The sequence below is a fragment of the Panthera onca genome, chromosome C1 (assembly GCF_046562875.1).
Source record: "Panthera onca isolate mPanOnc1 chromosome C1, mPanOnc1 haplotype 2, whole genome shotgun sequence".
In the NCBI taxonomy this organism is placed as follows: Eukaryota; Metazoa; Chordata; class Mammalia; order Carnivora; family Felidae; genus Panthera; species Panthera onca.
Genome location: NC_138346.1, coordinates 197,502,952 through 197,529,417, shown reverse-complemented (window position 1 = coordinate 197,529,417; position 26,466 = coordinate 197,502,952). Strand labels below are relative to the sequence as shown.

The following is a 26,466-nucleotide window of genomic DNA, read 5'->3' as shown; positions in this document are numbered from 1 at the left end:
GGGGTGCTGGTAAAGGTCTTTGGTCAAGGGTACCTGGATGAATTCATACTAATGGTTCAGTAAGGTGACCGGGGGCCAGAACCAGGAGTCAGTATTACAGTTCACCCACCCACCCCGATTCTGGGAACATTAACAAGAAAAACACTCACGCATGCGCTGCCCACGTGCCCTTCAGGCGGGATGAGAGAGGAAGCAAAGGGAACTGTCCAGGGATAGTTGCCCAAACAAGTTCCGGCCCCGCCTCTATGTTAATGACATGCAGATATATGTAAATTTGTAGACGCTACCGCTCAAACCTTTGGAAGAAATGGGATGACACAGGAACAGTTGCTATGGAAACCCAAATGCGACCCCCCTCTCCCCCCTACCGCACAAGCGAGCGTACAGACACGTGCACAAAGACCCAGGGTTCCTCGCTCCATAGCCCAGAGGATCACGGAGTCTCGGAGGGTGTGAACCGGAAGGACCCTCAGAAACTGCGTCCAGCCTGAGGGAAGCTGAGACCCGGAGAAAGTCGCGAGAGAGCAGCTTCGTGGGGCGCCCTCCACTGAAGCCGAGGGGAGCTGGGTGGCCATTCCGGTCCCTGGGGACTCCTACTCGGGCCTAGCAACGTGAGCCCCGCCCAGCGTTGCTCAGCAACGTCCCTTGAGCCCAGCAACCGCCGACCACGCCCCCTAGCAACAGCTAGCCTAATCCTTGCTCCTGGCCGCCTCGGCCAAAAGAAAGGCGAGGGAAGGGGCTTGTGGACTAGGGCCAAAACGTGGGTGGAGGTCGTGTTGTCCGGTCCCCGGCCTCAAAGCAGCCTGCAGGATTTCGCTGTCCACCTCTAGCCCTCTTCGCTGGGTGAGGTGCTATAGGGCCGCGTCATCACGCCCATTTGCAGGGGGCGAAACTGACTCTCCGAAAGGAAGTTCCAGCCGACAGTCCAGAGGTTATTCTTCCCTGAGTGACCTGAGGAGGCAGCAAATGCTCTCCTGTCTCCCTGGAAGGGAGCCCTGGGCCTGGGGGGAAGGAGTTCACAGCCATCTTCCCCTTGACCTGCCCCAACTGTGTTAGGAAGATGACCCAAGTTCCCGACTCAGAATCAAGCTGCAGGTTGCATAGTAATTTGTGTCATTTACATATAGCCCGAGGCTGTGGCGCTCACAAGCCCGTCGGAGCCCGTAAAGTTACCGAAGGAGCCCCGCCCCCTCCCCCGGTTCACAAGTCTGGTCTCCTTTCCTCTCTCCGCACCTCCCGCTCCTCCCCCCGCACCCTCTTCCAGTCCCTCGGGCTAAAATTCCATACCTCGCCCCGCCCCCAGCTCGTCCTCCGGTCCAGCTAGCCCCGACCTCCATCCCTAGGCCGAGGGCCCCCTCTGCTGTCGGCCGCGGGTAGGGCAGCAGCGAGCTCATGGGGCCAGAGAAGAGGGGAGCCCCCGAACAACCAACGCCCCCATCCTTCCCAGTCCAGCCCGGCCCTGAGCGAGGCTGATGCATGAGTAGACTTTCAGAGGGATGGACGGGGTACACCCCTTAAGGACTGGAGAAGGGGTCGAGGACGACGGAGGGGTCCTCCCAGAAGTTCTCTCTCCAAAGCCAGGCCCTGCCTCTTTGCACTGGGCTAAGCAGCCAGAGGGCAGCTAGTTTCCAGATAGGTCCCCAGACTCCGTTCTCCCAGAGATGCGTTACAATTGTAGCTACTGTTAGGAGCTCATTCCAGGCCCCAGGCAAAGCAGCACCATCCAGCCCTCACACCAGCCTCCAACCCCACCCTGAATGCCCAACCCCCTCCACTCCCAGGCCAAGACCCTCTTTCTCCTGTACCAGTCTCTGGGGGGTTGGCAAGAGGCACAGTGAAGAGTCATCCTATATGGATCTCCCAACTTACCCAACAGAGACACACAGACATGCAATCAGACATACATACACGCAGGTGCACCCAGATGCTCACAGGCACATGCACACATAGAGACACTCACAGAGGCACACAGACACAGACACATGGGGAATATGATGGTACCCGACTATCCAAATGAAAAAAAAAATCCTGGTAACTGAAAAAAATATATTTTTTTTGGTAACTACAAAATTTACATTGCAACTTGCTCTCCTTTTTCTTCCTATCTCTAAATGCCTATGCCCCTTCAAAAGCCTCATTTCTCTCTCCCCCATCCTAGTCCTGCCTTCTCTCCCATCACTTCTTCCTCCTAGTTCGGAATACTTCCCAGAACCCACCATGGCAACAGCTGTGCCCAGGGGCACAGTGATGGTTCAGGATCTCAAGACAGGCAGCTGACAAGGCTGCCCTCTCCCTCCCCAGCACTTTAGCTCTGCTACATCTGTGTACAGAAACTCAGACACACCTGCCCCGACCCATACCAGGTCAGGCCCAGGGTCCCTCCTGACCAGCCAGAAGATGCAATCTGACCTTTGCCAAACTCTTTATTGAACCAAAAATCAACACCAAGCAGACTGCAGAACAGAAAGCTCCAAACAGCTGACCCTCCCTTTCTTCTGCCCCTCTCTCCCTGGAACAGCTCCGGATTCAGCACTGGGGAAGGAATCAAAGACTCTCTTCTGGTGGGTAATGAGGGTCAGGTCTCTCTGGGGAAGGAACACTCAGAGCCAGCTCCATCTGTAGGACCCAAAGAGTCAGGAGCTGGGCTTCGGGGCTCTGGAGCTGCAGGGGGCTGACTGAGTAGGCCAAGAATTCCAGGGGCTGCAGGGGACAGGGCAGGAGTTGGGGGAAGGATCTCCTGGCCTGGGGACCTCATTGAGGCTTGGAGCTGACGGCTCATGGACACCAGGGATTCAAGATGTTGGAGCAGGGCCTGGTGGGGACAGGAGGCTCTGTGGAGGTGCCGGCCATGGCCAAATGGTACTGCTGAATAGGGGTGCCTGGATTGGCACCGGCCTGGCTTGGAGGGCCACTGCCCTCGCCCAGGACTCTGCCAGGTCTCAGGCTCTTCCCACAGTCTCCCCCTGCCTCTGGGTGGCCTCTCCCAAGCACAAATTCCCCTTGGAGCCAGGCTGCTATTGCCCTGGTTCTGCTGCAGAGTATCCCTTGGGGGATGGGACCCCTTTGGGGCCACATCGGGACTCCTATGCTCGGACTGGTAGCATCTCATCTCCACTTTCCTGTTGAAGGAGACCATCTTTTGAACCTTCCGCCACAGAGGTCTGGACTCTGCTGTGTCTGGAAGCCCTGCCTTGGGGAGCAGCACAGCCAGCACCAGGCTTGAGTGAGCAGCTTCCAGGCCTGGGGAAAGAGGAAGCAGAGAGACTCAAGGCCTGGTAGGAGACAACACACCATCCCTAGAAGCTGCATTATGAGTGCAGCAGTAGGTCTATGGTTAGGTGCCAGGAAGAGCTTTCCAGCAGCGAGATGGGGGTCCCTGTAAGATGGGGGTCCAGTGAGGAGGAGGCTGAGCCCGTCTCAGGAGAGTCACTTTCAGCACGGGAAAGGGCTCACCTGCCTGCGAGTGGGGCAGTGAATGGTTTGACCTCAAGACTGTATGGATTCAGAATCTACCACACTCTCGCCAGGAAAGGCAGCCCAGAAAGGCCAAGTGCTCTGCCTGGGAATGGGTACAGCGTACCCATTGACACCCCACCCCCACCCGAGGTGCTTTACTGGAGCCATGCCCTGGAGATACCCTCCTGGGCACAAAGGCCAACCTTGGCCTAGGGTAGCGGTGATGAAAACATCCCTCCTTCCAGTCTTAGGTGATGTTTTGGTGGTGAAAACATCCTTCCTTCCTGTCCTTAGACGAAGCTTTCAGTCGACTGTTTGTGGGTCCTGCCTCTGTCCCGCTGTGTTTGCATGAAAGTGGCTGTCCCACGAATTTCTATTCAGGACGCCTAGTTGAAGGGTCAGTAGGTGTTGTGTTCAAGAGCCCTGTTTCTGCAGCCAGGCTGCCTGGGTGTGAAGCCTGGCTCTGCTCCTCACTGGCTGAGTGACTCTGGACAAGTCATTTGCTTTCTCCCTACCTCAGTTTCCTCATGTGTGAAATCAAGAAACTGACAGTTACCATTCTGATGGGGTTACTTTGAGGACCAAATGAACTAGTGTAAGTAAAGCTTTTACAACACTGTCTGCCACACAGTAAGCAATATATACCTATCATTGTTGCCCCGCGTGCCCGTCTCAAGAGTTCCCTTCTGAGATGTGCCCTGCTTCCATGGCCACAGAGGTGACTGTCAACAATGCCCCATCTGGTCCCAGATGAGGGGAGGCAGGGACCGGCACGGGCATCAGGGCACTCACCGGGGCCTCCCAGAGAGCGCAGTCTGGCAGGCAGGGGCTGGAAGGCAGGCAAGGGCAGCAGGACCATCCCCACGTGTTCCACGGCTGCCAGGCCATGGCGCTGCTTATTGTTGAGGTAGGAGTAGAGCAGGCGGCAGTTCTGGGTGTCCCGAGCCCCGTGTGGGCACAGCCTGACCACGCAGATGTCCTACAGTTGCAGGAAGGGGAGTGGCTTTTGCAGCTGCCATCTTTTCCCCCTGAGAACACCCCTGGTCTCATCCAAGCCCCCGAGAACCCCGTGAGGATGTGTGTCCCCACTTTCCAGAGGAGGAACCAGAGAGACTTGCCCAGGGTCACAGAGCGTCTACAGTTATAGTGGGAACTAGACCCAGACACCCCGAACCAGGCCCCTGCCCTAGAGGAGGAGAGAGCGGAAGCACAGGGCTAAAGGTCCTGGGCCAGAAGGCAAGGGGGTGCCCAAGGATGGCAGTTACCTTGGCCTCGGCTGGGCAGATGTTGGCCAAAAGATCCCAGACAGTATTGGAGGGAATGCAGCCTGCTGAACGGATCACTTCGGGCAGGGCCTGGGGGCAGGTAGGATGGCCAGTCAGCCCCCTAGCTTCCCACCCACTTAGGGTACACTCAACACCAGCCACCACGAAGCCACAGCCTTCAGTGAAGAGGACGGGGACAGGCAGTACACCAGGACCCCAAGAAGGTCAGTGACTGCCCAGGAAGCCCCGACTGCCCCTGAGGCCTACAGCCTATCCTGGCCAGGCTCCTACAGCTCCTCAGAAGCCCCTTCCTCCCTTCTTGAACCTCCCACCCACGTCCAGTGGTTCAGCTGATCATTCAGTCACTCAACAATCACTCCTAAAGCTCTCCCCTGGATCAGGGAGGCACCAGACTGACTCCTCTCCCAGGGCCCTCTTGCATTATGCCTTGGGTTACAGGGAGTCCTTGACTCATGTGTGTGTCTGCAGGAGTGGGGCTGGAGTCTCATTTGCCCCATGCCTAGTACAGTGCCAGGCACAGAGAGGGTCCCAATGCCTTGTTTTAGAATGAGGGAAAGAAAGAAAGAAGAAAAGAAGAAAAGAAGAAAAGAAGAACAGAAAGAAAGAAAGAAAGAAAGAAAGAAAGAAAGAAAGAAAGAAAGAAAGAAAGGGGTTGTGGGTAGCTGACCGGGCTGGCCAGGGTGGGAGGGAGACCCTGGAGAGCAGGGCTGGGGTACCATGAGGAGCCGACAGCTGTTTCCAGAGACCAGCTGGGCCTTGGCCCTGAACCGCTTGATGGAGAACATGTCCAGCGCTCCCTCCCAGGACGGCTGGCTGGGCAGGGCCTTTGTGGGCCCGGCAGGCATCTGGAGCCTAAAGAGAGGGACAGAGAGACAGGGCCAGGCAGAGCAGGTTATCAGGACCTCCCTCAGCATCTCCCTACTTTTCAGAGAAGGTCCTGTGTTCCCGGTGTGTATGCTGGAACACTAGTCCAAGCACGGCCCGGTGAGGGGGAACCGGCAGACTGCAGCAACTGGTTCCAATGTACCGATGAGGAAACTGAGCCCCACAGCAGAAGCAGGATTTGCCCAAGGCCATAGACAAAGAAAAGTCCACGCTGTGTCTGCCTCCCCAGCAGGTGGCCTCCCCCACTGACCCTCTCCCACCCCCCGCCCCACACCTGTCCTGGAGCTGTGTGGGAGGCTTCTCCCTGGTTTGGGGCATCGCTGGAGAGGACACCAGGGTTGGGCTTGGGGTTCTCTGGAAGACACTGTCCCCTATCCTCCCAGTGGCTTTGAAGGAGGCTGGCAGTTCACACGAGGGCTTCCAGTCTACAAAGAACAGAGGCAGAAGCTGAAACAGGAGCAGGCAGCTAGATGAAGCCAGGCCAGGGCTTTAGAACCAGGCTTTGACCCAGGTTCTCTTCGAGGTGACCTGGGACACAGATATGCCCACCCTGCCACCTTCTCCCCAGGCCATGAATCCCTGCTGCTGCTGAGCCCCACACTCAGCCCCAGCCTGCCCACCACCCCTGCACCCATCCCGTGCCCCCGCCCCAACCCATGCAGATGCGGCAGCTGGGGTCCAGGAAATGGTGCTCATGCTGCTCCGTGGTGTCCTCGTACTGCTCCGTGGTGTCCTTTGACGTGGCAGGCAGGGCCAGTGGGCTACTGTCTACAGACACCATGGGTCCCTAGGAGGCACAGCGGGAGAGAAGGGTGGGCTGGGAAGGCGCTAAGGAAGTCAGCAGCTCTCCAGGACCAGGGAGCCTCAGGGATAGGGTTTCATTTTTCCAAATAAGACGTTCTTTTACCATAAAGGTACTAAGAACTTGTTAAAGAAAATATAGAAAATTCGAAAATTACCAAAAAAATAAAATAAAAATCACCTCTTGTCCCACTCGTCAATGACAGTAATTGGTATTCTGGGTATTCCTTGTAACAGTTTTTCTATACCCAGGGCTTTGGGGGTTCTTTGACTAAAACAGCTGGGATCAAATATTCAACCTGTATTCCCACTGTGTCCACGAATGATCGCACAGGCGCCTGCCACACACACACGGACCATACACACTGTGGACCGTCGTGTACACATCTCCTCTATCGTTGGATGGGGGGATCATTCCCAGATCCTCACCATTACAAACAGTACTGAGGACATCCTTATGCAGAAAGTATTTTCCTAAACTTTCAACTATGTCCTCAGGACAAGGTTTTAGAAGCAGAGGACAGAATCAGGGAGAATAAACATTTTAAAGGCTTTCGATGCCCACTGCCAAATCACCTTTGTCCCTCATAATAGAAATGGCTTTTTAAAAAAAAACATTGCTTTGGGGACACCTGGGTGGCTCAGTCACTTCAGCGGCCACTTCAGCTCAGGTCATGATCTCATGGTTGGTGGGTTCAAGCCCCCCGTCTGAGCTGTCTGTGCTGACAGCTCAGAGCCTGGAGCCTGCTTCAGATTCTCCCTCTCTCTCTCTCTCTCTCTCTCTGCCCTTTCCCTGCTCACTATCTCTCAAAAAAATGAATAAACATTAAAAAAAATTTTTTTAAAGCACAAATATTGCTTTAGGAAGATTTTTAAAGATTTTTTTAAACTCTATTCTTGCCTTATAAACCACCTCCAGAGTTGTACCAAGGCACAGGCTTTGGAGTCGGGCAGCTTCAGATCACAGCCCCCCATGACCAACTAGAGTGACCCCATGACCAACTAAGTGACCCTGGGCAAAGGGCTTCAGGGTCCTCATCCAGGAAACTGGCATCACCTACCCTGTGGGTCACTGTGAGATCTGAATGAGGCTCTGTTTGTAAAACGGGCACTTAGCAGGTGCTCGATAAGGAGTAAGATGTGATTCTGTGTTATTCTCCCCACCCCTTCTCTGCCTCTGTCTCCCTATCGAGCACTTCTTTCAGTTCCTACCTCTATGCTTGGGTTCAATTTATTCAGAAAACACAGGCTGGTTTGGGTTGGGGACTCCTTCCTGCACAGGCCGCAGTTCTGGAGGCTGGCCTGGTTATCGGTTTGCAGCGGGTGGGGGAGCGGGAGTTTTCATCTGTCATGTTCACTGCCATTTCCCCCATGAACAAGGCTCAAGGGGCCTGCGCTGTCCATCCTGGACACGTAGCTGATTAGAGTCGGGTGAACATCTGACCCACCGAACACCCAAGCAGAGCCACAGGGGCCTCCCGAGAGTGACTGAACTAAGCCAGGGGGGCGTTCTGATCATCTGCGGGAGCTGAGCTGATGAGTTCACTGATTTCAGGGCTGCCGAGCCACCATGTCGGGCCCCATGCAAGACGGAGGGGCAGAGGGGAGGAAGGACAGGATGGACACGAGGACGGAGCGGATCCCCGGCGACAAGAGGGGCTCCAGATGGGTCTCTGCCTGCCCGGAGCACCGCTAAGCCCTGCCACGCCACCGGAGAGAGCAGGGCTCTGTCCTCGAGAACAGTCCCAGAGCAGCCACTGCCTCAGGGCAGCCCTCCTGTTTCCCAACCAGACACCTGGTGGGAATGGCTGAGGATGGGAGAAGCTGCAGTGTTAAGACTTAACCACCACTCGTGTGGGGCGCCCTGGCGTTAGGCCGGAAGGAGGGGACCGGCGCCGAGAAGGCCCGGACAGGCCATGCCAACAGGTCAGTTCCACCCCGCGGAACTGCGGTAGCGACCATGTCCTCGCTCACCAAGCGGACCCTGGGCCTCACGGTCATCAGGTGACTTGCTCAAGGCCACCCAGCTGCTGAGGTGAGCGGTGGGACCCTGAGCACGAGCCCCATCAGTGCCAGGTCAGGCTGTCGCTTACCATCAGATCCTCCAGGGTCAGCGTCTGGTCCCCGTCCCGCAGGATCTCGACTTCACCCTTGTGGGTCATTTTGAACGCCGGGAGGCTGCACGGCTTCTTCTGTTGCTGCTCAATGATCTCCAGGCCCTGGCGGGGGCCAAGTCACCCTCACTCAGCCAGGTGAGGAGGTCTCAGGCCCCCAAGGTATTCATACTCCTCCCACATGGCCCCTCTTCTGTGGGTCCCCTTCCTCTCCCTTCACAGTTCTGCTTCCACCATCCCCCTTCCCTAACAAGCCCTCCACCCTCAGCCCTACTGCTCCCATATTCCACTCAGCCACCCTCCAAACTCAAGCCCTGCGTCCTCCAGCAAGCCTTCCTGAACTTCACCTCCTCCTACAAGTCAGTTCTGCCTCCCACCGGACCCCAGCTTCTGTCCTGGGAAGAGTACAGTGCAGTCCAAGAGTGCAGGCTCTAGAGCACCAGCTGGGTCGTTACTAGAAACCCTCAAGGCAATGTGGTGCTGGGCAAGCACTTCACTGCTCTGAGCCTCGACTTCTCTGTTTTCCAGGAATTAAATTAAGAGCATTAGGTTAAACAGTGTATGCAGAATGCTCGGCTGGAGCCGAGCTCACAGTAAATGCTGCCTGTCATTCTTATTGCTGATCAATGTCATTCTATCTGAAATGTTTCCTGGAAGCCTGGAGGAGGTCTCATCCTCCCTGGCAGGGCTGGCTTCATGGGCGAGGGCTCCATGCCATTGCACACGGTGCTGCACTTCATTGGGGTCCCACACGTCATGCGGCCGCCATCTTGAAATTCTTAATAGTTGTTGAGCAAAAGGCCACACGCTTTTGTTTTGGACTGTACCCTACAAGTTACGTAGCTGTTCTGCTCCTGGTCCCCCACAGGCTCCTGCACAGAAGCTCAGCCTACAGTGGACAGAGTCACCTAGTGGATTCTAGGTGAATCTAATCAGCCCAGTGTCTTCCAGAACAGGGGCCTCAGCACCCCACTCCACCCCACTGGCCTACTCCCTAGATCAGCCCCCTCTCTTTCATGGGCCACCAGCAAGCATTGTGCAAACATTCCCCAAAGCCGGCTCAGTGCCCACACCTTCCAGGTCCCTGAGCAGCCCCCAGGAAGGGAGAGAGACACAGACACAGGGTATACGGGGACATGACTGTGAAGCGTGAGGGCTGGGGGGGTCCCTCGCCCAGCCTGAGGCACCAGGAAGACTTCCAGCCTTTTCGAGGGCTTCTGAGGCTGAGATGGAAACAGAGGAACCCCAGGGGGTCTACCCCCATCTATGGTGGATGACAATCCTGGATTCCAGACTTCAGACCATCATCCCCAGTACCCCCACCCCTGCCCCCAGCTCCACAGAAAAGCAAGTGGAAGATGACACCTCTCAGGGTGTCACCTCTCTCAAAGCTTTCCACCCCTAACCCCTTTCCATTTCTGCCTCTTTTCCTTTTTTTTTTTTTTTTTCGGTGGACAGAGTCTCTTTGACTTTCTCCCTGCTGCCCGCTCTTTCTTTCCACTTCCTCCTTTCTGTTTCTGTCTGTCTCGTGGTCCCCGTATCTCATTCACTGTCCACCTCCTCACTGTCTCTGTCCTGCTACATCCTCTCCCCGTGTCCCTCCCACATCGCCTACCCTGACTTGACCCAGAGGCTCACCCTTTTCTCCTCCTGGTCCCGCCAGCGGGCCAGCTCTTGGGGGGCCAGCTGGGTTGAGCTCATCCGCACCAGGCCGTGGGGGGTGACATCGCCCTGAAGCACTTTGAGAAACAGGTCCTGCAGGGGCAGGTGGGGGGGGGGGGGCTGCACCACACTGCTCCGGAAGCCCCCACCCCAACATCCCGCCAGGGCTTCCAGCCTCCGAGGGAGGGTGTGGCCTAGCCCAAAGTGCAGCTCACCGGATTGCGGGGGTCACGCAGGTTGAACAGCAGGCTGCGGTACTTGGTCTTGTAGCGGCAGTTGGCGGCTTGTGTCAGGTCGAAGAGGGCTGCCTCAATGTCAGCAGCGATGCCCCCCACCGCCTCCTCACTCAGCACCAGGTCTGGGAGCTCCCGGAGGCTGCGGGAGGGCAAGGGTGGGGCCACGACTCTGAGCCGGTGAGGAGAGTATGGAGCAGGGCCTGGACCGACTGCGCTTTCTATCCTGGGCATTTTCCTATATATACACACATTTATTCTCACCCCAGCTTCGTGAGGAAGCAGTGTTATCATTCTGCACTTACAGATGGGGCGAGTGAGTCTCAGAGAACATAAGCGGCTTGCCCAAGGCCACACGATCAGTGGCAAAGCAAGATCTGACTGCTCAGCCCGCGCTCCATCGTTGGCCAGCGGAACTGGGATGGAGAAAGCCTGGGGAGAAGGGTAGAGCCTCAGGCAGGCAGGGGACAGAGCCCTGGCCCTGAATATAACACGGACTCTGCCACTGACTTGCTGTGTGGCCTTGGCAAAGTTCTACCCTCTCGGAGCCTTGGTCTCACCGTTGTAAGTGAGAGCTCTGGGCTCAGATCTGAGATGCTCCCAACAAAGGCTCACCGCGTCTGGAAGCATTTGCTGTGGGTGACAAGCACCAGGACATGAGCAGCAGCAGTGGTTTCATGGGAGAGCATGACCCTGAAGCCAGAGAGACTCGGGTTCAAATGTCAGCTCTCCACCGGCTCGCTGTGTGGGCAAGCGACCTCACGGCTACAAAAGGGGGTTAGTCATACATTCAGAAGCCCTGACAACATGGCATGGAACCTGGGAGGTGAGGACAGCTATGAGGATATCATGGAAGTCAGGGGAGCGGCGAGCGAGGCCTTACCGACTCCACAGCACCTCCCGCATGGCGTGGACCACAGCGCCCCGTACCCCGATATCCAGGGATAGCTTCTCCTGTTGGGGCTGAAGCTGAGCTGTGGGGAAAGAGAGTCACGAACTCCCGTGGGATTCTTAGGAGCAAGGGGAGGGAGCGACTCGATGCTCAGTCTCAGGGACCTGAGATGTCTGGGATCCAGCCCCAGGCAGCCAGTCCTCTGGTGAAGGACTCAGGTTGATGGGAGCAGGGGCAGGGATGACAGGGACAAGTTCTAGCAGGGGCTGGGGCCAGAAGCTGGGCATGAGGCCCCGCCACACCCCAGCAGGTCCCTAAAAGACCAGCTGCTGCTAAGGCCTCCATGGCCCCTCACCTGAGTCCTCCCTCCAGTCTGGTTCAACAGGCTCCTCCTCTTCGGGCTCCCCTGGGCCGCCCTGGAGGGGAGGGGAGAGGAACGAAGGCCACACTCTGGGAGCAGCCTCCCGGCACCAGGGGGCCACTGCTCCCCCAGCCACCTCCCCACCTTCTCCCCAGTGGGCAGGAGAAGCAGCACTCACCCCAGGCCATTCAGCACAGGCCTCCTGAACAGGAGCCCCTTCCTGCAAGAGAAAGAGGATATGGAGAAGTGGGGGGGGGGGGTCCCTGAGGGGAAAGGAACGACTCCTCAGATGGCAGAAGAGGTCAGAGGCCACCAGAAGCCCATGCTGTCCCTCCTGAGGGTGGGGGCTAGAAGACCTTACCCGCCTGTCGGCCAGGAACAAAGGTCAGTGACTGCCCCCTCTCCAGATGCCCTGGAGGCTCAGCCCCCACCCCTGCTCCCGTCAAGGTCCTGAATTCAGCTGTGCAGGAGAAAGCGCGCACAGGCCCCACTAGCCAGCCAAGTGAGGGTCTCACCTGTCTCTGGCTAGTATGTTCTGTGTGACACAAGCAAGTCACCCCATGTGTGTGGGAGGCAGTGACATCTCTGTGAAGCAGGGAGAAAAATCTCAGCAGGGAGTAGGTAGCATTGCCTATGTAAAGAACCTGTTCTGCGGCGCCCGGGGGGCTCAGTCGGTTAAGCGTCTGACTTCAGCTCAGGTCACCACCTCGCGTGTTCGTGAGCTCGAGCCCCACGTCCGGCTCTGTGCTGACAGCTCGGAGCCTGGAGCCTGCTTCGGATCCTCTGTCTCCCTCTCTCTCTGCCCCTAACCCACTCATATTCTGTCTCTCAAAAATAAAAAAACGTTAAGAAAAAGAAAAAGAAAAAGAAAAAGAAAAAGAAAAAAGAACCTGTTCTGTACCTGGCATCCAGTGGGGCCCTGGGCCACGGGCCTTTCCTTCCTTCTGGACCTCTGGACAGGTGATACAGAGCTGGCCTCCATCATGTTCTCCAGAACCTCCAGCTTTGGATGTTGTGGCTCCCCTGCCTGGCCACAGCTGATGGCCCCCAGGAGGTGGACCACTGCCCCGGATCCAAGCTGCAGGGGAGGAAAAGCACTTCAGAACTGAGCAGCGCAGGCCCTTCGGAGGGCCCGTTTCACACTGTCACTCTCCCCTATGGCACCGTAAGCCAACATGAGGACAGAGAATATGTATGTCCTGGGCCCGATGCCTAGAAAAGGCCTGACACAAAGTAGCATTCAAGAAATGTTTTGCTGACTGCATGGCCTCTGTCCCAGGAGAGGAGCCTGTCTTCATTCTTATCCTTTCACCTTCCCTCCTCAGCCCCAGCCCTTTATGAGTATCTCAAGGTGCAAAATGGATTTGGGGCTTCTTATGAGCTGTAGAATCTATCCTGTTCCCCTTTTTACTTTGGCTGCCAGGAAGCTCAGCATTAACTTTGGGTCCAGCAGTTGTACCTTTCCGGGACTGGCAGAGAATAGAGGTTGTCATACCAAGATTTCTCCTTCTCTTTCCCCTTTTCTTTCTTACTTTAGGCTTTTATTCCATTACAAGTATGTTTGATTTCTTCTAATCTATTGCAAACCACGGAGAACTATCGTAAAAGCAGATGTGTCTGAAATCTAATCTTTGAATGAATTATCACGAATGGTCAGGTTCCAAAGTGTGGGGAAACTGGAAGTCTGAGGTTCAGCATCGTAGGGAAAGGGGAGTGCTACAAGGCTCTGGAGGACAGCAGGCCAGGGGGGCTGGGATTGCCTCTAGTGTGGACGATCCCTCCCACCCCACCGAATGTGAGGAGAGGGAGGAGGAAGGGCAGTAATAAAAAGCAAAAACCTACGTAACACACATGCTTCACCCCATGGGGCATTTTCATTTCCTCCTTGGAGAGAAAGGATGCAGAGATCAGGATTCAGAGGACCAGTGACCCCACTGCAGATAATTCACAAGAAGACACTCACACAAAGGTGTGAAAGATGTTCAGTGTTCGCCGGATTAGCAAAAAACAAACAAAAACCCCGAATGAGTGCCCTCCAATGTCCGTCAAAGGGGGAATGGTTAAGAAACCGTGATACAGCATACTATGGATTCGAAGTGGCCATTACACAGAGTGAGTCATGGGCGCCCAGATGGCTCAGTCGGTTAAGCATCCGACTTCAGCTCAAATCATGATCTCATGGTTCGTGAGTTCAAGCCTGGCATCATGCTCTCTGCTGTACAGAGCCTGCTTCGGATCCTCTGACCCCCTCTCTCTCTGCCCCTCCCCTTGTGCACACGCTCTCTCTCTCTCTCCCAAAAATAAACATTAAAGGGGCGCCTGAGTGGCTCGGTTGGTTAAGGGTCCGACTTCGGCTCAGGTCATCATCTCACAGTTCGTGGGTTCGAGCTCAGTGTTGGGCTCTGTGCTGAAGCCTGGGAGCCTGGAGCCTGCTTCGGATTCTGTGTCTCCTTCTCTCTCTCCCCCTCTCCCACTTGCACTGTCTCTCTCTGTCTCTCTCAAAAATAAACAAACATTAAAAAAATTAAAACATAAAAAATCAACATTAAAAAAAAAGAATGAGTCATAATAAAAACTTCTAGTTTTTCGTCAGAGGCTTATAAAGTAGCTGCCCCTGAAGAAAGCACATCACACACGATCTTATTAAGGTCTCAGATCAACACCATGAGGTATGTACTATTTCCATCCCCATTTTACAGATGAGGAAAACTGAGGGTCAGAGAGGATACGAAAAGTCCCACAACTACTAAGCAGCACAGCGAGGGATTAGAGCCTGTGTCTGTCTAACTCAAGCCCAGGCACTGGACAGCACTGACAGATGTGGAAAGATTCGTGGAAAGATGTCAAGGCACAGAATTTGGAGGAAAAAAAAAAAATAGGTTACAGAGCAGTATCTGTTGCATAAGCCCATTTATGTAAATACATATTTATAGACGCATAATGGAGGTTATCTCTGGGGAACGAAATTCCAGAGGGACTTTCACTTTCTGCTTGTAGACACTTGGGTATTTATGTGACTCCAAATGAGCACGTATTTCTTTTATAATCAGAAACATATTTTTTAAATATAAAAGCAAGTTTAGAACAATGCGTGTAGTGTGCTACCATTTGCGTTAAAAGCGAAAGAATTTTTAAATTTGTGTTTGCTTGAATCTGCATAAAATATCTCTGGAAGTATCCACAAACCTAAAAACAGAGGCTGCCGGTAGGAAAGGGACAGGGAGCTGAAAAGGAGACTTTCCACTTTTTTTTTTTTTTTTTTTAACCATGGGAATGAATCAGCCTTTCAAAAAAGTAAATTAGAAAAAGGGGGAGGGGGGGAAACGGGACATCTGGGAAGGAAAGCAGGAAAGATATTGAGAACAGTCCTCCCTGGCTTAAAACTTTTGGACTGGCCCCTGTCTCAGGGGTCTGTACACCCGCATACTAGGCTCCAGAACAACAGGCAGCTGAATCCGACCAGCAAAGAACTTTAGATACTGGATTTATCAGACTAAAATACAAAATACATGTAATATGTTTAACCAAAGAAAAGGAGGAGTCAAATATATGAGTGAAGGGTAAAACAATATTAAACAATAACCAAGCAGATTTGGTTGGAAACCAAACACAACTTCTGGAAATAAAAACATAATAACCGTCAGAATTTAAGACTCAGTATCTAGATGGGGCGCCTGGGTGGCTCAGTCGGTTAAGCGTCTGACTCTTGATTTCAGCTGAGGTCATGATCTCACGGTTCGTGGGTTTGAGCCCCACTGGGGCTTTGTGCTGACAGCCTGGAGCCTGCTTGGGATTCTCTCTCTCCCTCTCCCTCTGCCCCTGCCCCACTCAAGTGCACTCTCTCTCTCTCTCTCTCTCTCAAAATAAATAAACATTTTTTAAAAACCCAACTCATGGGGCGCCTGGGTGACTGAGTCAGTTAAGTGTCCAACTCTTGGTTTCAGCTCAGGTCATGGTCTCATAGCTCCATGCGTTCGAGCTCTGCATCAGGCTCTGCACTGACACCGTGGAGTCTGCTTGGAATGCTCTCTCTCCCTCTCTCTCTGCCCCTCCCCCACTCGCGCTCTCTCTCAAAGTAAATGCATAAACTTAAAAAAAATTTTAGGGGCGCTCGGGTGGCTCAGTCGGTTGAGCATCCAACTTCGGCTCAGGTCATGATCCCGCCGTTCGTGTGCTGACAGCTCAGAGCCTGGAGCCTGCTTCAGATTCCGTGTCTTCCTCTCTCTCTGCCCCTCCCCTGCTCACACACACCCACTCTCTCTCTCTCTCTCTGAAATAAATAAACATTAAAAAAAAATTTTTTTTAACCCAAGTCATTAAGCTCACTACAGTAATAGATTAGAGAATAAAAATCGTATGATTATCTCAAAAAATGCCGAAAACATATTTGGTCAAATGTATTGTCTATTCAGAATAATGAGCAAACCAGCAATAGAAGGGAGCTTCCTTAACTTGATAAAGGGCATGTTATATAAACACATGGCAAACATACTCTGGTGAGATGACCACATTTCCTGGAAAGTCCGGAACAACACAAGGGTCCCTATTAGCATCGCTTCTTTCCAACATTACATTTCTTCTTGAAAAGATTTTTATTTTGTAATTTTTTTTTTTACCATTTTATTTTTAAGGAACCTCTACACCCAACGTGGGGCTGGAACTTACAACCCCGAGATCAAGAGCTACACACTCCACCAACTGAGCCAGCCAGGCACCCTTAAAATTTTTTTTTTTTAATATATCACAAGTGAAATAGATAAATTAGAAAATTAAGAATTTCTCCAGAAATTCTATCTCCCTTCAATCCCACTTTGATTCAACTGCCACTTCTCAGCAGAGTAGACACAGAAGAATTGAAAGCACAGACTTGAACAGATATTTGTTCCGAGCAGCATTATTCACAATAGCTGTAAGGTAGAAACCATCCAAGTGTCCACGGACAGATAAACAGATAAACAAAACGTACTCCAGGCAATACAACGGAATATTATTCAGCCTTAGGAAGGGATGGAACTCTGATACATGCTTACAGCATGAAGCTTGAAGACATTATGCTAAGTGAAATAAACCAGTCACAAAAGGACAAGTATTGTGCAATTCCATTTATACGAGGTACCAAGAATAGCCAAATTCATAGAGATGGAAAGTAGGACAGTGGTTATCAGGGGCTGGGGGAAGAAGGGAATGGGGAGTTATTACTTAACGGAATTTCAGTTTGGGAAGAGGAAAAAAGTTCCGGGGATGGATGGTGGTACTGACAGCACAACAGTGTGGATGTAACTCAAAGCCACTGCGCTGTATACGTAGATATGGTGAACATGGTACATTTTACTAAAATGAAAAAAATTTTAAATAATGAAGAATTTCTGCCCATCAACAGATACTATAAGGCAAGCAAAATGTGAGCAATATTTTGGAAGGATACAGAACATAGAACTGACAAAAGGATAGTATCCAAAATATATCAAGAACTCCTACCGATCAAAAAGGAAAAGTTAGGGGCGCCTGGGGGGGCTCAGTCGGTTGAGCGTCCGACTTCGGCTCAGGTCATGGTCTCACGGTTTGTGAGTTCGAGCCCCGTGTCGGGCTCTGTGCTCACAGCTCAGAGCCTGGAGCCTGCTTCAGATTCTATGTGTGTGTGTGTGTCTCTCTCTCTCTCTCTCTCTGCCCCTTCCCCACTTGTGCTGTGTCTCTCTCCGTCTCTCAAAAATAAATTTAAAAAAATTTAAAAAATTTTTTTTATAGACGAAGTATGGAAACAGCCCAAATGTCCATTGATGGATGAATGGATAAAGAAGATGTGTTTGTATTACTCGGCAATCAAAAAGAATGAAATCTTGCCATTTGCAACTACGTGGATGGAACTGGAGGGTATTATGCTAAGTGAAATTAGTCAGTCTGAGAAAAGACAAAAATCATATGACTTCACTCATATGAGGACTTTAAGACACAGAACAGATGAACACAAGGGAAGGGAAGCAAAAATAATATAAAAACAGGGAGGGAGACAAAAGAGAAGAGACTCATAAATATGGAGAACAAACAGAAGGTTGTGGGAGGGGGGATGGGCTAAATGGGTCAGGGGCATTAAGGAATCTACTCCTGAAATCATTGCTGCACTATATGCTAATTAATTTGGAGGTAAATTCAAAAAATAAAATTAAAATAAAAAAAATAGAATCACAGGGGCGCCTGGGTGGCTCAGTCGGTTAAGCGGCCGACTTCGGCTCAGGTCATGATCTCGCGGTCCGTGAGTTCAAGCCCCGCGTCGGGCTCTGTGCTGACAGCTCAGAGCCTGGAGCCTGTTTCAGATTCTGTGTCTCCCTCTCTCTGACCCTCCCCCGTTCATGCTCTGTCTCTCTCTGTCTCAAAAATAAATAAACGTTAAAAAAAAAATTAAAAAAAAAATAGAATCACAGAGATATAAGTACAGACATTGTATCAGAGAATAAAAAGAGAAGAGGCAAGGAGGATACATTGGAGGCAGTAGTAGAAAGGGGGCAAGTGACTTTTACCAGGTTTCTGATGGGAGTTTGGGATGCTATGGTTCGTCTTGATGGAATTATCCAGGGGATCTGTGGCTCTTGGGATCTGTCTGGGCTAGACTTAAAGATTTAGGGGCGATGTATTCTCCCAATTAGAGCACTCAAGTAAAAGTTCTACCATAATAGAGTTTGACAGAGTTAAGAAGTATAATCCCACCATATGTTACCAAGAAATCTTACTGGACCTCACTGTTCTATCTTTATTCTTCTTTTCCTTCTTCCTTTTATTTTTTCTTTTAACAAATCACTTTGAGGGGCACCCGAGTGACTCAGTCAGTTAAGCGTTTAACTTCAGCTCAGGTCACGATCTCACGGGTTGTGGGTTCAAGCCCCGCGTCGGGCTCTGTGCTGACAGCTTCGGAGCCTGGAGCCTGCTTCGGATTCTCTGTGTGTCTCTCTCTCCCTCCCCTGCTTGTGCTCTCTATCTCAAAAATAAATAAATATTTAAAAAAATTTTTTTTAAATTTTTTATGAAGGAAAAGTTAAACAACCAAAACAAAAAAAACTTTGGCAAAAGACTTAAGAGGAATGGCCAAAATGTATGCAAAGATTCTCCTTAATATAGGGAAATGAAAATAAAAATCGAAACAACATTGAGACACTAGAGCATATTCCCACGGTGGCAAAAATTGAAGTCTGATGATATCAGGCGTTGGTGCAGATTTGGAGCCACTGGAATTTATACACTGCTGGTAGGAGTATAAACCGTTTTAACCACTTTAAAAAACATCTGGCATTGTTTAAGGAAAGCTGAAGACGTGTATACCTTATAACCTAGCAATTCCACTCCCAGGAATATTCCACGGAGATACTCTTGCTCGTACGTACCCAGAAACATACACAGAACTGTTCATCATAGCAGCACCAGATGGAACAGCAAAAAAATTCAAACAACCCAAATGTCCATATGGAGTCAATAAATAAGTCATAGCAATATTCATGCAGTGGGACACTTGCTGCCAACATCTAGGATCTGTATAATCTCGGGGAAATTGCTTAATCTCTCTGTGGTTCAGTTTTCTTATCGGTAAAACAGGGATAATACCAGTTATCTACTTCACAGGGTTGATGCAAGGTTCTTAGAACAGGGCCTGGAACACAGCACGCTGTCTCTGTCGATGCTGATGTTAAGATTCCCTACGGGCGCCTGGGTGGCTCAGTCGGTTAAGCGTCCGGCTTCAGCTCAGGTCACGATCTCGCGGTCCGTGAGTTCGAGCCCCGCGTCGGGCTCTGGGCTGATGGCTCAGAGCCTGGAGCCTGCTTCCGATTCTGTGTCTCCCTCTCTCTCTGCCCCTCCCCCGTTCATGCTCTGTCTCTCTCTGTCTCAAAAATAAATAAATGTTAAAATAAATAAATAAATAAAGATTCCTTGGCTCATGCCCTGAGAGATCCCTTCCGGGTACTCGACCACACTTAAGCTCTCCACTTCCACTCAAGCAATGTTGTCCTTGCTGATCTCCCCACCTCACTCCTCCCCTCGAGACCCGACCCCATCTACTGCTCTACTCCCGTAACACTCCAAGCTGCCTCCTGCCTCTGTACTTTTGCCCATGCTCTGCCCTCTTCCTGATATGTCCTTCTTACCCTTCTCTGCCTGCTGAACACTTACTTCCTTTGCCCAGACCCAACTCAGGCAGCCCCCTCCTCCACCCTACCCTACCTCAAACCCTCCCACCCACCATTCCCCAAGGTAGACTCAATTGCCCTCTGGGTATCTAAGGTCTGCCGGGCCTCAGTCCCTACCTCTGGTTACTTGTTCACCACCCCCCATTGGACCATGAGATCCCTGGAGGAGCCCCTCTGCTTGTTAAACAAATTATAATAAAGTCCCATAAAAATCCAAACCCCATAGCCTGGCTCAGAGCACAGGCTCTGGAATCCCACGGGCCTGGATTCAAATACTGGCTTCACCACTTACTTGCTGTGTGACCTTGACTGAGTCACTTAACTTCTCTGAATCCCGAACAGGAGTATTAACACTCATATTTATTTATTTATTTATATTTACTTATTTTTGTTTTTATTTTTTTAAAGGAAACTGGTTTTGGTTTTTTGTTTGTTTGTTTTGTTTTAAGGTTGACTTATTTTTGTGTGAGAGAGAGAGAGAGACAGAGCATGAGTAAGGGAGGGGCAGAGACAGAGAGAGACACAGAATCTGAAGCAGGCTCCAGGCTCTGAGCTATCCGCATAGAGCCTGACGCAGGTCTCGAACCCACAAACTGCAAGATGGTGCCCTGAGCCAAAGTCAGACACTCAGCCGACTGAGCCACCCAGGCGCCCCTTAACACTAACTTTTAATGCTGCTGGGAGGATTAAATATGAGATGGTAACGTCATGTGAAGTTCCTGGTATGCAGTAAGCACTCAGGAAAAAAAGAGCTGTTCTTAGGCTACCACCTGCTAGAAAGACACGCTCCTCTCGCACACATCCCGACACTTGGAAGCTGCAGACAGCGCACCTGAGCCTGGACACCTGGGTGGGGCCAGAGGTACCTCCCCGGTTCTGGCGAGTAGAGCAGGGGGGCCCTGGCAGAGCTGCCCTCCCCACATCACCTGCTATTCCATCTGCAAAGCGGCTCCAGACCTCACTGGCCAGGAGCTCAGGACAGAGCCCCTGCATTTCACACCAGAAGAACACAACACAGCCAGCCTCTCATACCTGATTCCCGTTTCATAGAGGAAGCCACTATGACTCAGAGAACAGACATCTCCTATGGCAAGTGACCCTGTAGTGCGAAGCAGAGACTAATCTCGAACCCACCTGTCAGCCCCCAGCGCGAGCCAGGCTGCCTCCAGCAGAAGGTGCTAGGTCACTGCAAGGGTCCCAGACCGGCTGGACTCTCTGCCCACGCTTGCCAGCACCCCACTCAGCCCTGACCTCGGCCACCCATCGTCCCTGTCACAGCCCCCTCTCAATTCTTGGCCTGAAGCTGGGAACCAGTTGCCATAGCAACGGGTTGTTTGGGAAGCTGTCCGGCTGAGTCAAGGATGGGGCCCGGAGGGGGAGGCAGCTGTGGGCTGCTTCCAGTCAAGGCAGGTGGGCACCTGGCGCCACCACAGAGCTCAAGCAAGCCCCTCAAAACGCCTCAGGCCCTGGAATCCTAATTCTGGGCATCTGGCCCAAATAAATCACCTGAAATGGGGAGAAACCAGATGCACAGGGACGTTCACCCCAGCGTGGCTTAGAACAGCACAGCACTGTATATGTCAATGATAGGTACCACTTTGGAGTGTTTACCTTGTACCAGGCACTGTGCTAAATGCCAAACACGTGTCACCTCATTTGCTCCTCACTGCCACCCTATCAGGTAAGTACTTTTAACACCCCCCCTTTTGCGGATGAGGAAATAATGCTCAGAGAGGTGAAGCCACTTGCCTAGCTCGTTCGGACAGTGGCAAAGCCAGGACCGGACGCCAGCCTGTCAGCATCCAGGCTTCGTACTCTTAACTACACGACGGCAGTCGGAAATGAGAAAAGGAAGTCCCAGCCCATCCTCTGGTCACACCAGCGCCTGTGGCTGTGACAAATATGTCTGCAGCCTGCTAGGATACAGGGCTCAGGGAAAGCACAGATTCAACAGAACAATACGTACCGACTTGGAAAGATCTCCAAACGCTATAATGCTTGAAAAATAAACAAATCACAAATCCCAGAACAATGAAGCATAGTATGAGCTTATTTATATGTGTGTAATAGATAGATGTAGATGTTCATAAAAGGACACTGGGGGGGGGGGGGGGACTCTAACCGTTAACAGCGATTATCTCCAGACGAAGGGCAATGAGGCCTGAAAGCATTCAAAGGGACTTCCTCTTTCTGTGTTAACAAATTAATTGCGGGAAAAAATTTTTTTTTCTTTAAGTAAGCTCTACACCCAAAGTGGGGCTTGGACTCACGACCCCAAGATCAAGAGTCGCCTGCTCTACCAACCTAGCCAACGAGGCAGCCCCACTGTGAACATTTTTTTTAAATACCAAAAAAGCCGAGTTATACATCGGACATGTGATCCCGTTTCTAGGTAAAGAAAAGATATGTATGCACAGGAAAAAGACGAGAGGAAGGACATCGCAAAAAGTTGGCATCGTGTGTTTTTTTTTTCTTATCTTCTGTGATAAACACATGCGTTTTTTTATTAAAAATTGTTTTTGAGCGATGTTTACAAAAACAAGGTAATAGCATTCTAGTGCAGTTGTAATACCAAATAGTGGTATATCACACAGCAGCTCGTGTGCTCCTAACCCAGTTTTCCTAATTTGCTGTTTGGCCCTGAACTAGTCATTTCACCTCTCTGAGCCTCAGTGTCCACATCAATAAAATGGGTATACATCAATAGCCCCTACCTCATAGCGTTGTTAAGAAGATAAAGTGCTTAAAAAAAAAAAAAAAAAAAGACGACGACGATAAAGTGCTTACCAGCACATGGTAAGCAGGCCAGATACCATGATCAACAGGGAAGCCAACAGGCAAGCTGCACAAACAGGCAGTATGGTGAGCTCTCAGGGTTTATACACTGGCTACGTCAATTACCAGAGGTGTGATCTTGGGCCAGTTACCTTACCTCTCTAGGCATCATGGGAATATTAAATCAAAAGTACCTACAACACATAATACATATTCAATGAATGTGATAAAACTTCCACTATGTAAGAAATATACACCAAAAGCAGGAGCGTCACCTTCTGCCTTTGGTGTAGAAACATGTTAGCTATGATTATTAATAAAATAACGATTATTCTAATTAAAGAGCAATGGAGAGAGAAGTAGTGAATACGGGGGAAAATGGCTGGGCATCGACTCTCTCACTGTGTGAGATTGGAGGAGTTTGTTAACTGCCCCGAGCCTCAGTTTCCCCATCTGGAAACATGTAGCTAATGCCCATCTTTTAGGGTTATTAACACTAAAGCAAACACAAATGTAACCTACATTAAGTAATTTACTTTGTGCCTTACGCTGTGCTAGGCGCATTATTTTACACCATCATCTCACGTAATTCTTAGAACAACCCCTATTAAATTGGAACTACTGGGGCGCCTGGGTGGCTCAGTCAGTTGAGCATCCGACTTCAACCCAAGTCATGATCTCCTGGTCTGTGAGTTCGAGCCCCGTGTCGGGCTCTGTGCTGACAGCTCAGAGCCTGGAGCCTGCTTCCGATTCTGTGTCTCCCCCTCTCTGTGCCCCTCCACCACTCATGCTCTGTCTGTCTCTCTCAAAAACTAAACATAAAAAAAAATACATTTAATTAGAACTACTATCCCCTTTTTACAGATGAGGAATCTTCAGCTAAAAAATATTCCAAGGCTACTCAGCTAGGAAGTGGACAGAGGCAAGATTTAAACCCAGGACTCACCAACTGCAAAAGATGTCGGCAAATGTAGTTCATCTTCTCTTTCCTGACACGGTGGGTCTCAGTTTACTCATATATAAAATGGGCGTGAAGGATAATGTCCATTAAGAACCTCTGTAGCTTACCTCTATTAAACTCCATCGCCAAGCATGGTGTGTTAAGACTGGCCAAGCCCTTCCTATCCCAACCTCTCAGACTCAACTTACCAGTTTCAGGAAGCTTCCTGGGCTGGATTCCTCTGGCTGGTCCCAGCTGGAGTTGTCTGTGCCCTGGTGCTGGGCATGGGGCATTGGGCCCCTCCTCAACCTCCTAGCACACTTGGATCTTCTCTGCCCCACGGATGGGCCTGAGCGAGCTTTGCTGGCTGCAGGCTCCAGGGAGCTGGCGGGGGCGTCGGCGGGAGCAGGGAGTCCTCGCCCCAGCCTCCCTCTGGACTCTGGCTGAGCCTTGACATCTAGCTCCTCCTGGTTGTGCGAGACAGCAGGCCCGTCATCACAGCCGGCCCCGACTATGCGCTCAGCTTCTTGCCACTCTGTGAGAGCCTTTCCAGGCACTTCCAGGCATAGCACAGAGCTCTGTGGAGGATCCCGGGCAGCTGGCCCGAGGGACAATCCTCCGTCCAGCAGTGGGACCCCGACAGGGTCGTAGGGGCTCACTGGCTGGGCCCCATTCCCCGCAGTGGGCAAATGTTCAAACTTCTCAGTCCCCGAGACACATCCCACACAACTGCCACCTGGATCTCCAGGCCCAGACCCAGTGTCCTTGGGAGAGAGAGGACTGCAAAGGTCTCCCAGGGACTCCCAGTCAGCGCCTGGTGGGGGGCCTCCCACACACTGGGGGTTGTCCCCACCAGGGGACCACAAGAAGCCCCCCTCCCCACCCTCTGAGTGGGCCTCACACTTCCTGTTTTCCTTTCTTGCCCCCACAGGGGCTGGGCCTGGTGAGGATGGCAGGCTCCTTTTGGGGGGCTCCTCTTTGCTGAGGGTGGGGCTTCTCTCATCACGCCCTGGAGAACTCCCACCTCCTCTGGCCTCTCCTGGCTGGGGGCAGCTTGTCTCCTCCAGCCCCGCCAGCCTCTCCCTGCCAACCAAAGCTCTCTCTGGGAGACCCACAGACGTGCCATGAGGATTCCCGGGCCGACTTTCAGCTAAGATGTCGTGCAGAGAAACCTGGAGCCTCTTGGAGGCCCGAGTCCTCCCCTGAGCAGGCACTATGGGCAGCTGGAAGTGGAGCCCAGGGACAGGCACCAAACCCTGGCTTTGTCTCATGGCTCGCAGCTCCAGGACCATCAAGTGGGCCTCCGCCTCCAGGCTGGCCCCAGGAGCACCCCCAGCCTGGGAGCCGGCACCTCGATGGGTCCTTCCCCTCAGGACCCTTTTCCTGCTGCCAGCCCAGACATGGGCCCCAGAGTTCACCCCTGGCACGCGTGGCCTGGGGCCTGACATGGAGCTGGCTTCTTCCACATCCTCCTGGAAAAGCCCACGGCTGTTGAGACTGAGGGCAGGGTCCTCTGTGCTGGAGCCCTCTGCAGCCCCCTCCTGAGACATGTCTGTCCACCTACAGGGGCCCAAAGCAGAACGCAGGCCCTGTGAAGAGACAGAGGAGACCCCATCATGCAGTGTCTGGCCGCCAGCCCATTCAGGACACCAGGCCAGGGGGAACCTGGGGGACAGCCTCCCCTCCAGGTGGAGGCCCCGGGGGCCCTGCCGACTCTGAGGCCTGGCGGCCACAGGGAGACAGCACCCAGCGATATAAGCACCCCAGCAGGGCCTGGAGCCCCAGGTGAGGGAGGGGAGGCCCGCCATCAAACCGGGTCGAGCGACAGCGACGCTTCAGGGCTTCCCATCTCCGAGAGTTCACGCTTTTGCTTAACGGGGCTGGAGTAATAAAAGTGTCATTTCTTAATCACCTACTACGTGCCTAATTTCATTTCATGCCGGCGGCCACAGGTGAGGAAACTGAGACACGGGGACGTTTAGCGACTCACCAAAGGTCAGGACACGCAGATAGGGGAGGAAGAGCGGGGCTTCTCCCCCCCCCCCCCCCCCCCCCACCAAAAGCCCAGCTCTAAACCACTGGGCAATGAGCAGTGAGTGGGAATAACTCCCTTCCCACCGATCCCGTTCCAGTAGATACGACTTCCAGATTCCCAGGCCTGACCTGGACGGTCCCCCACGGCTCAACGCGTCCAGAAGCTTTCACCTGGGCTCCGCGAGCTCCCCCTCCCCGGCTTCCACCCCCGGACTGGGCAGGAGCTGGGGTCACGTGAGGCGGGGAGCCCCGGGTGAGGGAGGGAGGCGGGGCCTCTGAAGACGCGCCGTGGACGCCACCCCAGGCGTGCTGGCGTCCTGGCACCGGCAGGGGGCGCGCTCTCCCTCTCGAGGGCTTCCCGGCGGAGGCGCCAATCCCTTGGGCTCCTGGGCAGGGACGCGTGGGCGCCTGAACCAGAGATCAGAATCGAAGGACCTTGAATCTGACAGTTTAAATTTGGTCCTAGGGCCATGGAGAGTTACCGAAAGTTCCTGAAGCCTGAGGGAAGTCAGAGTCACATTTCTGCCTAATTCTTTGTTATTTTAATCATCTCAAATGTAAAAGTATAATTCATATAGGTGAAAATGCACTTCCAAGCCCAACTGAAAGGTTAGAAATAAAAAGCTTAAACGTCCTCTCACATCCCGACTCTTGGGAGCCACCTTCCTTTCTTGTACCGTATTTGTTGTCGTTTTAGTTTTTTATTTATGCGACTTTCGTAGCCGTGAATAATATTCTCCTACTCTGTTGCTAGGCTTATTCATGTTAATAGTACCTATTGGACTGGGGCACCTGGGTGGCTCAGTTGGCTGAGCGTCCACCCTCAGCCCAGGTCATGATTTCCTGGGTCACAAGT

The 26,466-nt window shown here is 52.3% G+C and overlaps 1 protein-coding gene and 1 long non-coding RNA gene across 3 annotated transcripts; one reads left to right on the top strand and one right to left on the bottom strand.

Annotated features, from left to right (window-relative positions):
- Positions 1-437: 437 nt before the first annotated feature.
- On the top strand, positions 438-5,297 carry LOC132671152 (uncharacterized). The gene is made up of 5 exons (XR_009606964.3): positions 438-931; positions 2,519-2,561; positions 3,129-3,275; positions 3,977-4,051; positions 4,863-5,297. It is a non-coding gene; the product is annotated as an uncharacterized LOC132671152 (long non-coding RNA).
- On the bottom strand, positions 2,216-25,812 carry SPOCD1 (SPOC domain containing 1). Of its 2 annotated transcripts, XM_060621622.2 has the most exons (15): positions 25,740-25,812; positions 23,786-25,165; positions 12,592-12,768; positions 11,869-11,910; positions 11,685-11,745; positions 11,321-11,411; positions 10,420-10,579; positions 10,181-10,297; positions 8,522-8,647; positions 6,282-6,414; positions 5,902-6,052; positions 5,459-5,594; positions 4,722-4,811; positions 4,249-4,435; positions 2,216-3,240 (listed from the first exon to the last, which is right to left on the bottom strand). In XM_060621622.2, the coding sequence occupies exons 2-15, from the start codon at positions 25,124-25,126 to the stop codon at positions 2,576-2,578; spliced, it is 3,477 nt and encodes a 1,158-aa protein (XP_060477605.2). In that variant the 5' UTR covers positions 25,127-25,165; positions 25,740-25,812; the 3' UTR covers positions 2,216-2,575. The 2 variants fall into 2 exon arrangements, with proteins under 2 accessions (XP_060477605.2, XP_060477604.2); XM_060621621.3 differs by lacking the exon at positions 25,740-25,812 and having other exon boundaries at positions 23,786-25,488.
- Positions 25,813-26,466: the final 654 nt, after the last annotated feature.